Raw genomic sequence first — 12,825 nt, forward strand, 5'->3', positions numbered from 1 at the left:
AGTTTCTCACTTTGTTGGTCAGTTCTTAAAGTGGACTTTAATTAATCGGCTTGTGGCGTATTTGTACTGATTAGAAGATACTTAAAGTGGAGACCCTGTCACATTATATTAGGACTCTAGCAAAGAACCTGCTAGTTTGATGCCTAATAATGTTTGTTCTGAGCCGATGATAAGATACTAAACATTTCTGTGAAAAATAGAAATCAGAAAGGTAGCACCAGCAACAAAAAATCTTTCCATGGAATGCAAAAGCTTCAGGGAGCAATTGATTAGCCGCATCCAATCCTAGAGCGGTAGCAGGGAGAAATCATGGGAAAGGAGGAGGCCAAGGCCCAAGTTGGAGAGAAGAGGCAGCAGGACTTATTTGATTACCTTAGCATTTCCAATTTTCAGTAAATTTTGCATGACCTTCACAATTTTTATGTTATGCTCATGTTATCTAGATTATTATTTACTTATATTTTAAAGTAAACATGCTTATTTATTTTTAAGAGGAAATGTTTTAATCAAAATAAAATTTGAAACCCATTCTACATATTGTAAATCAAAAGTATATGTAAAAATTAGTAAAAGGAGAGAACACAAGGAAAACCACATCCTGCCGGGTGCAGAGGCTCACCCCTGTAATCCCAGCACTTTGGGAGACCAAGGTGGGTGAATCACTTGAGCCCAGGAGTTTGAAACCGGCCTGGGCAAATCCCATCTCTACAGAAAATGTAAAAATTACAAGGATGTGGTGGTGTGCATCTGTAATCTCAGCTACCTGGGAGACTGACGTGAGAGGATCACCTGAGCCTAGGAGATTGCAGCTGCAGTGAGCTGTGATTGAGCCATTGCACTCCAGCCTGGGTGACAGTGCAAGACCCTGTCTCAAACACAAACAACAAACAATTTTCTGTTGCCTGTCATGGAGCCTGAGGTCTACCTTCTGTTATAAAGAGGAAAAAAATTTCAAGTAACATTGAAGACATCAGGATAATCAAAAAAGATGCAAAGGCTCATGCCTGTCATCCCAGCACCTTGGGAGGCCAAGGCAGATGGATCAACTAAGGTCAGGAGTTCGAGACCAGCGTGGCCAGTATAGTGAAACCCCATCTCTACTAAAAATACAAAAATTAGCTGGGCATGGTGGCACATGCCTGTAATCCCAGCTACTAAGGCTGGGGAATTGCTGGAACCCAGGAGGCGGAGGTTGCAGTGAGCCGAGATCGTGCCACTGCACTCCAGCCTGGGCACAGAGTGAGACTGTCTCAAAAAAAAAAAAAAAAAAAAAAAGCAGAAAGGAAATAAACTTGTCGTTTTGTCATGAGCGATATAGAATCATTTTTAGTACCAGCAGTGTCAACAGATGAATGTGAAATGATTCATGGAGGTTAGCATGACTCTGTGCATCTGAGTGCCTTCTTTTTAGTGATCATCATTTGAAAGATATTGCTGTGTGCCTCCTGTATTGAAATTATTTTGTTCTTTCTATTTGAAGCTCTTTTAAGAGCCTGTGCTGATGGAGGTGCCAACCGCTTATACGATATCACCGAAGGAGAGAGAGAAAGGTATGCTTTCTTTTAGCCAGTGTGCATAATACCACTAATTTCTGCTCTTCTCTTGTTTTATTTTCTTCTTGTAAGTGGACATTGTTCATTTTCCTTCAGACTCTTTTATAGAAAACCACCTCAGTGAGGGAAGAGTGACTGAGCTGCTTAACCATGTTGTATTATTTCTTGCTTTAAGTGGTATCTCTTAGTAGAATGAAGCCCATCTATTCTTATTTTTAAAACCTTCATTCTGCTACATCAAAGACACATTAAGTAACATTATCAAATCTCGATACTTGGGAGAACTGTGAAAGTCAGCTAAAAGAAAACTTCTTTAAGCTAACTTTGAGATGGCAATTTGAGATGTTATTCAAACAGTGTAAATGAATAAAAACAGATTTTATATAAAGTAGTTGTATATTCTGTCATAGAAGATATGAGGTTTTATATTAGTGTTGAGTAAAGCCCAGTATAATTTAACTTAATTACTTCTCAGTTATGCATACACTTATATTTTAGGAGATAAATAATTTATTTCCTTAAGATTTACTATCCTTGCTGTCTGATTTTTCTTTGTGTGGTGTGCTATTTTTAGATAAGATAATATGTTTGATGGAAACAGATTTTAAATCTAGCTCATTGTGAACATGTTTGTAGTTTCCATCCCTATCATATGTGTTATTAAATATATTGAAGTGTTTTTCGTTTAGGAAATTACCTCCTTGCTGCAAAGAATAAAAACATGATGATATAACATACTCTAGGTACAAATTAAATATATGTATTTTGAAATAATATATTTTTCTTTATGGTATCAGAATTTCTAATGGAGCTGCTTTTCTAAAGCAGCAGTTTCTTATAGGAAGAAGGCATGTTTCCTTCAAGACTGGACATGCTAATGCTAATGTCTGGGGACTGGATGCATTATCCAGAAATACAGCAAGAGTGACAGCCTAGAAGACAATTTAAATTCTTCACATTTTTTGCCCCTTTATTTTGTAACTTTACAAATTCCTCTGACAGTATCCTCCAAGACTTGACATGGACAATGTGTGAAAAAGTATTCAAGTATGTGCTGTAAAAAAGTGTCTGGGCCAGTTATTTCAGATAAGAGCGTAATGCCCATGAGGCCAAGCATATGTATTGGATATTGTTTGTTCCATGACTGTAGCCTGCTTGCTGGCAAACCATCTGTTGCCAAGCATTCTCTAATGGCAGGTGTAGCTTGTAAACATAATTATAACCACAACTGTCAAAGGATCTCAACACTGAGCCTCCCTAGTGATCCTTGATTATAAGATCCATCGATAATGCTTGTGAAAAAATATAGACTCCCATATTGATTATTTTTACAGAATTGGGCTGGACATTAATAAGAAAGATAACAGAGCACTTTAAAAATAATGTCAACTTTTATGTTAGATTCAGGACATTAATATATGCAGTTTCATTACATGGGTATATCGTGTGATGCTGAGGTTTTGGATATGAATGGTCACGTTACCCAGGTAGTGAGCATAATATCCATTAGTTACTTTTTCAACCCCTAACCCCCTCCCTCCTCATTCTCACAGTTGCCAGTGTCTATTGTTGCCATCATTATGGCCATGAATCCCCAATGTTTAGCTCCCACTTATAAGCAAGAACATGCAGTATTTAGATTTCTGTCCCTGCATTAATTCACTTAGGATAATGGCTTCTAGCTGCATCCATGTTGCTACAAAGCAGATGATTTCAAACAGAATACTTTTATTCATATTTGAAAGTAAAACAGAATGCCAGATTTAGGGAGTGAGAACCATTATTTTTTCCCAGATTTTAAAATAACCACGTGTGATGTTTCTCAACATATTTATAAGTAATCTTACAGGAGTCTTCCCAGAAGATTTATATAATTTATCTAACAACTGTTTGTTCATGTATGAAGGTGTTCAATAAAACACTGTATTTTTCATTGATTTTCTAGTTGTAATTGTGTGTTTGCAATGATTCCTACTCTGATGCCCAGGGACATCACTGGCCTGGATGAGGGTAGAATCTCTAATAGGAAGATGAGTGAAACTAACTGTCTCATGTGGGAATTAAGTCCTTGAATCAATCTCTAAATACGAACTCTAACCAGTCAAAATAATTGGATTCCGGTGACTAAACATAATTCCTCTTAATTGTATTTCTAATAGAAAGGCATGACAATAAAAAAAGAAAAAAAATACATGAGTTTTTAAAAGCCAGTATGTACTTTGTGGACCACTACTTGCCTTGTTCTTATTTATTTACTTAGCATCCATATGTACAATGTAATGCCTCATAATTATGTGATAACACATGAATTTTTGAAGAATCATCTTCAGTTGAAGACAAAATAAAATATTTGGAATGGAAGGAAGGAAGACCTATAAATGGTAGCAGAGGAACAAAGCTTCCAAATGAGTAGAGCTGAAGGAAAAATCGGTGATGGGACCGTCTCCTCTCTGCTCAGGCTGAAGAGGGACGGGGCATGAGGCCCCAGGCCCCGTGTTACTCTGCTTCAGGATACCATTGGACATTCAGGTCTACATATGTCTCTCATGGAGCTAGGGCCCTAGGAGAGCCTGAAGAGGACCCAGGTGTATTCCAGGCCCCTGCCTGGACCTGCTGGCTCCTTTACTCCTTCAAGGGAAAGTTGAAGTGTGGCTGGTGAGACTGTTGGGACTCATGGGGAGATGTGTGTAGTGAAAAGGAGATTCAAAAAAATATATTGGATTTGCAATAATCAGCAAGTAGAAATAGTGTCCATTTATCTTACAGCCCAGAAAGTCCAAGATTAGTCAATGGGAACATAGTTTATGAAGTAGAGATGATTAATGTTCTTCTGTTACCTGCTTTCAGAATACTGAATTAGTGCCCCCAAACTCTTGTCTTATACATATTAGTTAGGTTTTATTTTATTACAGATATGCAAGATATCATTGTTTTCAATGTTCAAATTGTCCCATCTTTGGCCAATATAAACTTCTTTAAATTAGATCCTATGTCCTTTTTAAAAAGTTACCTTTAAGTACATATATAAATATTATATATATATATATATATATGTATATACACACACACACACACACACACGTAAATCATATATATTATATAAATCACATATAAAAATTATATATAATTTTTAGGCATAATGTACAATAAAATGCATACTATAGGTGTTTAATTACATGGGTTTTATTAGACATTTATTTATAGCCTCCTCTCTGCCATGCAAAACAAGACAGAGAGTTTCTTACCTCTAGGCCACTGCTTTCTGATTCCATTACTATAGACTTTAAAAAATCTGTTACTAAATTTCAAGCAAAAGAAATCATATATAGTATGTATTCTTTTGTGTCTTTTTCTTTTGCTCACATGTGTGTTTGCAGTTCATTCATGTTTGGTAGTTCTTTTTTATTGCTCAGTAGTATTTTATTGTACGAATATACCACAATTACATTTGTTTATTCACCAGATGTACATTTGGTTGTTTCTGGTTTTTGGCTATTATGTGTAAATGCCGTTTCTTGTACAAGGGTTTCTGTGAACATGTTTTAATTTTGGGGAATAGGTACAAAGAATGAAGTTTGTGGGTGACAGGGTAAATATGTATTTAACTTTCTAGAAATTGACATTTCACTATTCCAAAGTGGTTGTAACGTTTTATATTCCCATGAGTACCTAGATTGCTCCACAGCCTCACCAATATTTGTTCTTTTTTATCTTTTTTATTTTAGGCATTTAGTGTTTGTGAATGGAATTTGTGTTTTTAATTTACATTTCTCTCTGATAAGTAAGGACGTTGAGCATCTTTTCATGTATTTATTGACCACTGGTATTTCATGATTTGCTTATTTTTATTTTTAATAACTTGTTACACAATTCTTATTTACCACTTTTATTTTTTTTTTTTTTTTTTTTTTTTTTTTTTTTTTTTTTTTTGAGACGGAGTTTCGCTCTTGTTGCCCAGGCTGGAGTGCAATGGCGCGATCTCGGCTCACCGCAACCTCCGCCTCCTGGGTTCAGGCAATTCTCCTGCCTCAGCCTCCTCAGTAGCTGGGATTACAGGCACGCGCCACCACGCCCAGCTAATTTTTTGTGTTTTTTTTAGTAGAGACGGGGTTTCACCATGTTGACCAGGATGGTCTCGATCTCTTGACCTCGTGATCCACCCGCCTCGGCCTCCCAAAGTGCTGGGATTACAGGCTTGAGCCACCGCGCCCGGCCACCACTTTTATTAATTAAAACAACAGCCGTGGGCTTAGGTCCAGTTCTATACCAGATGTGTGAAACGCTTGCACAGTGTCTTTACTAAAAATTTTTTTTCTGATAACACTTAACATGAGATCTACTTCTTAACAAACAATACATATTGTTTACTACAGATACAATTAGATCTCTAGAACTTATTCATCTTGATTAACTGAAAATGTATGCCTATTGATTAGTAACTCCTCATTTCTCACCCTCCCTGGCAATCCTGTTCTACAGTTTGATTCTATGAATTTGACTATTTTAGATACCTTGGATAAGATAATCTGGCAGCATTTGTCTTTCTGTGACTAGCTTATTTTATGTAGCATAATGTCCTCAAGACTATTCCATCCTTCATAAGTGTCTGTCTCTGTTTCAGCTATGAAAGCAGCCTCTCTTCATTCATCAGGTTTTGTTTTGATAAAGATGCCCTAAATATTTTTTCTCATCTTGAATTGCAGTGCATCTATTAATACCTATTGGGTCTGACCTTTGGGACGGTAGAACATATAATTGATTTTTCTGGAGTTACTTGTTAAGTGAATGCTAGCTCAGTAAGCTCCCTGGTGCCATTCAGTGTGATAGGTTATATGACATAAAGAGAAAATTCTAGTTCAATGTGATAGATTCCGTAACGAAGGAAGACATGGACAAGGACAGTTAAAGAAGAACGGAGGTATTAGAAAATATTTCGAGGATCCTAATGGGTTGTAAGAGATTAGGACCACAGACTGTGTGAGGTATACATATGTGTGTGCATTTGTAGTCTCCTGGATGAAATCTAAATTAACTACCATGAGGTGCAGGGTTATCTTTTTAGGCATGCCTAATTTCTTCCCTTGTGTTCTAGTCCAGCAGAACTAACTGCTCACTGTCCTAAATTTGCCAGGCCCTTTGTCCTCCCTGCCTTTCCTCAGGCCCTTTCTCATGGCTGATCTTGTACACAGTACCACCACCCATAGTCCATTACAATTGTGTGGCCATTCCGAATAACCAGTGATGGTAGATCCTATGCTGTACTCATTCTTAGGTGGTTTTAGCAGCATGTGCTAGAATGTTTTGTAGCATTCCTATCCATGCATCAGTGTTCAACTAACACACCATGTACTCCAGGAGGGCTCCTCTCCCCTTCCAGCCTGAAGTGATCTGGCATTTCCTACACAGTAATAATACTCTTAAATCACAATGTTACATTCACATTTTACCTTGATTTAAAGCTGTAAAGACTTATATTCTCTACTAGGTTGTAAATTTCTGGTGATCTATTGCCCTTTAACTTTGCATAATACTTTGTAATTATTTACTTTTTCATTGTATCTTGTGATTTAGTTATGCATAGATGTATCTTATCTCCTCACTAGGTGGTAAACTCCTGGAAGGCAGCAATCATAATTAATCATCTTTATATGCTTCATATCTGGTACAGTAATGAGAATTTGAGAATTTATTGAATTAGTGATTTTTCCTTGGTATCTTAGCAGAGATCTAAGACTAAGCTTTTGTTAAGTCAAGGATTTCTAAGTTATAATACCAGCTATTGGAAGTATCTTGTTGTTAAAGAAACTATTGATAATTATATATCTTATTAGTTTTATAAGCCAGAAATGGCTTATATTAAAAAGGATTGTGCATTTTTGTCCGAAGTTATGTGTAGTATATATCCCACTTACTTCCAGGATGTCTTATGTTACGTTGCGTTCTAATTACTGTCTAAATGAATCTTCTGTCCTGGAACTAAGGTTCTTGCTTTGAATTCATGGGTGTTTTGAGAGGAATGTGTATCATGAATATCAGTGCTAAATGTGAGAGGTTTTTTTTAAATTTGTGATTTTTGTGGTACTTAGAGATTTTCAGACTCTAAGAAGTTGCTGTATCTTTAATATTGTGTATAGGATATCTGAAATGAGGGGAGAATTGTTTTTAGGTTCGTTTTCTCAGAGTAATTACTGAATATAGAATCCTCAATGGAAAGTTCTATGGGAGAATATCTTTATGTAAACATTGTTCTAGATTAGCTCAAATGTTTAGGAGTTTCCTTTCTGTTTAAAGATGAGCACCCAACAAAAATCCATACGTTCATGGAAATGACCACGTAATTAAACACTCATTAACAATGGCAGGATGATGAGGACCTATTTAAACAGAAAAGCAAAATACATTTCCTGATTTCTTTTTCCTCTCATCTCATTAATTTTCTCAGTTAAGATTTCAGTCTTTGAGCTTTATATAATCATGCAAGTTTCTCATCAGCAGATCAATCTACTTTTTAGAGTGATCAAGTGTGAAGAGGATGACTATTGTAGCTTTAGAACTATTCATGCCCCAGCTAAACAAAGTTCAAAATATAATTAAAATAATTGATTAATGTGGGAAGACAGCTCTTAAAAATTAGCTTCTAAAGCCTTTATCAATACAATTAACCCAGGCATCTGGTAGCAAGTGTTTAATTACTCTTGAAGGAATCAATGACAGTCTAAATCTGGCTGTCTGGCTGTCTGTGAGTAACTTGGAACAATTGCTTTCTATATTATTGCAGGTAGCAGCGGCTTCCAGAATGGGCATTATGTAGTCAGAGAGTTAGATTAGAGTTTAAAATCAGATTCTGCCACTTCAGTATCTTTTAGCAGGTAATTTAACTTCTTGGGCTGTAGTTTCTTCATCTATGACACTTCCAGAAGAGATCACTTTCTTTTGGAGTATTCAGAGATTTGGTGAAGTAACTTATTACTGTAGCTAATTATAGAATATCTGGATATATTAAGAGGACGAAGCATGACTCTTAAAATCTATAATGATAAATTATTGAATAGTTCAGTGTGTACCTAATGTAATTTTAGGCAATAGCTGTAAATATTTTTGTCATACTTTTCTGCATGCAATAATTATTGTATTACTTTTTAGAAAGGTTGTAAGCATTTTTCAGATAGTGGTTGGAATATAGGAATGTCGTGTTTGGCATTTGATTTCTTTTGTTTTAAATCTATTTTGTTCAGCTATAATTTCATGCAACAAAATTCATCCAATTTAAAAATACAGTACAGTTATTTTTGAAGTGTTACATAGTTAGTTACATATCCACCACCACAGTCAAGTTTAAAACAGGTCCGTCATCCAAAAAAGTTCCTACCTCCCGCTTTGCAGTCAGTTACCTCCTTCTGTACCATATCCCCTATCCCCTTCTAGAATGTCATACGAATGGAATCATACAATTGGTTTTCCTTTCTTTCTTCACTTATCAAATGCTTTTGAGATTCAGCCATATTCTTTTATGTATTAGTATGTATTAGTAGTTGGTTCCTTTTTACTGTTGAGTAGTGTTCCAGCATAAGGATACACCACAATTTTCTTTATTTATTTGACACAGTTGATAAACCTGATTTCTAAAACTCACCTTTTTGTTGGAATCTGTTGTCATTTTTTATGTGCTTCTTTGGAATATATGTTCTTTTAGTTGGAACCAAGCAAAATTCTCAAAGCTTTCAGTTCAGTCCTGGAGATTATATAAAATAGTAGTAAAAACTTATATATAAGGTCTGTATTTGCTATACCTTAGTAAAAAGTATGTCAAAGCTTGTGCTGTTTTTAAAAGGAGTAAGACAATAAACATGAAATCATTGTGAAATAAGTTGGTGTCAAGTATCTGAGCATAAGTTGTGGTCTTGATAATTTCTAATATATTTGACAGTTGATTTCAGTCTCTCTGTGACTAGTTTTCTCACTGATTGTGTTTTTTTTTTTTTACTACTTTTCAAACTTCTCATAGTATAGTAGAAACTTGTAATTTCTATATGCTTTAACATATGCAGAAAGGAAACAAATATGAACCAAAGATCTTTAGTTCAGTTGATTCTTACAAGCCTAGCCTTAGCAATGGTAAGTCATTTGCTTCAGCAAATTTCCATTAAAAAGTATTTGTGCAATCAAATTACCAAGCTCTGTAAGCATGTCAATGTTATTAGGTCTTTGAATCAAAATGACAAAAGGTAAAAATGATTAGTACATTTAAAAGAGAAATTACAACAGAAGTCTTGGTATTAAAGAACCTTACACAACAAACTGAAGGCATATTTATCTTAAATTATTGATTAGATTAGTTTAGTAATATATTTTAGTCTGTTTGTTATCAAATGCTATAAATCAGAGGTCTCAAAGTTATCCATGCGTAGCTATTAATCATTTTGGAGTATTGGAGGAGGGAGGAATGTGTATGCAAAGGTGCTATGTTTCTCAGATCATGCATGAACTCAAAATAAATTTTCTGAGCAAGACCATTTTAAGCAGCTGCAGGAAGTCCATTTACAACTGAATTTAATCAAAGACATTGTTTTTTATGGCTATTCTATTTCATAAAGTATGTTCCTGACAGAACCCTTTTCCTTTCCTGCACTGTGGATGGAGTCTTCAGAAATAAATTATCTTCCAGTAATTTTTTAGAGAATGCTAGATCATTTGTCAAAAGTTTTGAGTAACGTGTGGTTTTTAAATTTTTACTTTTTTTAAAAAAAACAGGGTTGAATTGTTGTAGTGCTTAACATAAGAGCTCATGTTTTCTTGTCATGTGTTTTACTTATTTTCAATAGATTTTTAGATCAATGAGTTAAGAAGTGATGGTTGAAAGTAATTGCATAATACAACACATGCAAAATTGTTTCTTAAAAAGTGTGGAATGGTCCCCGTTTGCTTTTTCATACACACTTAGGTGATTGCACATACATGTCTTCTTGCAGACACACACTCGGATTCTTCCTGCATGGTTTTCTTGTTATTAAAAGTTGGGATTTGTATTATTAGGCCGAGAGCACACAGGATAACTCCAACACTAGACAAGATGGCTTATATTATTTGTTGACACCTCATTATAGGGCAGGAAATTTTAGTTGATGATAGGATTGCAACTGAGCTAGCCATGGTCTTCCAGTTATTAGGGAGCAGAAAAGTGACAACTGGAATTCAATTTAAGCAAGGGCCAGTGAATAAATTTTATGGGAAAATATCCAAATGGCAATTACATGAAGATGAGCCCTGAACTATCACTTGCAATGTGGGGTTAGAAATCTGGGAGTTGTTTAAGCTGTATTCCTTAAAGACTTCAGTTTTTCTTCTGTAGCCAGACAGGTCAATAATATGCTGAAGAATCTCAGAGAGGATATTAAAAATGCAACAGAAGATATACCACACTAAGAAAAAAATCATTGTGCATGTGTGTGCATTATATGCAATGTACTTTACTACAGTGTACTTAACTCTGACTACTATCATCTTTTGGAAGTAGTAGAGAGCTAGAGAAAGTCAGGAAGAAATGATGAATAAGAGAGCATTTAGTCTATGAATCACTAGACTGAAAGGAACTAAAATAAAAAATCATAAATATTAAAAATGCTGACTTCTCTGAATCCTATGATTTAGAATTGCAAGGAGCAGCTTTTGTTGAATGAGACTAACAGAGCTTCTGCTTAGACTACAGGGAAGATGGTGTGGTCCCTCCCTACAGGACTTAGACTGGAGAACACCCTTTCAACCTTCGATGTCAGATTCCATCCATTTCTGCTGGGTACCATGTAGGGGTGCCAACACCTGGGTGTTACCCAGGGCTAGAACATCCATGAGGGGAGAAGATGTGTATGCATTAGCACTGTTTAAAAGATTAGTTAAAACCTTTGTGCCATCTAAATGTTAAAAAAAAAAAAAAAGCCTATTATGTTCAAACCTTTGGAGTGCCCCTACAAATATCAAGCAGTAGGTTTTAGCTACAGATGGGGGTACTTTTTAACAGAACACCACCTAACTCATTTCTAAAAGCCTCCTGCTTTCTTCCATGTGGTATGCATCATTATCTTTGAAAACTCAGCCCGTGTGTTGTGTCTCCTCAGAAATCCTAGTTTCCACAGACCCATGTTAGGAATGAACTTTCTAAGCAACCCTTTACCGTAATGCCACATTATGTTGAAATTATCCATGGGTTAACTGGGAAAGTTTATCTATTCTTGTTTTATTCATCTTTGGAAATAATCCTGGTAGCTAGGATCAGGTTTGATAACTAACAGATGATAAGTAAATATTTTTAACGAAGGAATGTTACTCCTTTTAGATAATTCACCCTGAAAATAATTTCCTTACACATTCAATTAAGCAAGTAAGTGACAAATTCTAAATGAACTAAGGGTGTTTGGTGGCTGGATTTCTTAATTTACCAGGTTATGTTACATTATCTATTATTCCGAGTCTCTCATATGTAATTTGTCCTTGATGTTTTCTTTTCCAACTCTTCCATTATCAAACATTTATCACAGCATATTAGAGTCATCTATTTGCATAATCCTACCAGCCTGTAACCCCAGTGAAAGCATACATGTCTCTGGCATTTTTGCTGTCTCATCCCCGGCAACCAGTTTTTAACTATGTGCTTAAGAGATTAAAGAATGACTAGAAATGTTCATCAAAACTTAATATAGTCTACTGTCATAGATTGCAGTATGAATAGGTGTTCCTGACCCAAAAAGGCAATTCTTAAGATTATTTTTTATTCAAGAGGAGAATCAGAGACTGATACCAAACTCTCTTCTGGTAGAGGTGTGTGGGGAGGGAGAAGTAAGGAGGAGATTAACGAAGATCATTACACTACCCTAGGGCATGAAGACCACACAGGCAGCAGAGAAAAGATGTAGATGTATACTCATGAGGATTCCTTTTGGGGTTTTTTGTTTGTATTTGTAGTCAGCTGGTCCCACTTAGGTGTGCAGAAACTAGTATGGTCTCAGTCTTGAAGGGAGGCAAATCCCACTCCAGAAATAAACGCAATGCATGGGCAAATATTCCCTCAGAACCACCTCACCTCAACTAAACACATGATATTACACTAGAAAAGAGAGACAGCTGGGAATTCACATGTAGTACACACAGTGTCGGGCTCACAGGGGAAGTGCAAGTCCTAACTTGTTCTTAGAATGTAAGCTTAGCTGTGGATCTGGCTCTATAATATTAGGACTTATTTAACTTTTTGTATTTGTCTGGGTGTTTAGTTATAAAAAAC

General features: G+C 35.7%; 1 protein-coding gene across 7 annotated transcripts in view; it reads left to right on the forward strand.

The window, feature by feature from the left end:
- TPK1 (thiamin pyrophosphokinase 1) overlaps window positions 1-12,825 on the forward strand; it is a 380,490-nt gene that overhangs the window by 142,303 nt on the left and 225,362 nt on the right. For 6 of the 7 annotated variants that reach the window (XM_074378961.1, XM_010340431.3, XM_074378962.1 and 3 more), the window contains one exon: window positions 1,481-1,550. The exons of the other annotated variant lie outside the window; for it this stretch is intronic. In XM_074378961.1, coding sequence (XP_074235062.1) covers window positions 1,481-1,550 — 70 coding nt within the window. The remainder of the gene's footprint in view (window positions 1-1,480; window positions 1,551-12,825) is intronic. 7 annotated transcript variants of the gene reach the window in all.

This window comes from Saimiri boliviensis, chromosome 10, assembly GCF_048565385.1.
Source record: "Saimiri boliviensis isolate mSaiBol1 chromosome 10, mSaiBol1.pri, whole genome shotgun sequence".
NCBI classification, from domain to species: domain Eukaryota; kingdom Metazoa; phylum Chordata; class Mammalia; order Primates; family Cebidae; genus Saimiri; species Saimiri boliviensis.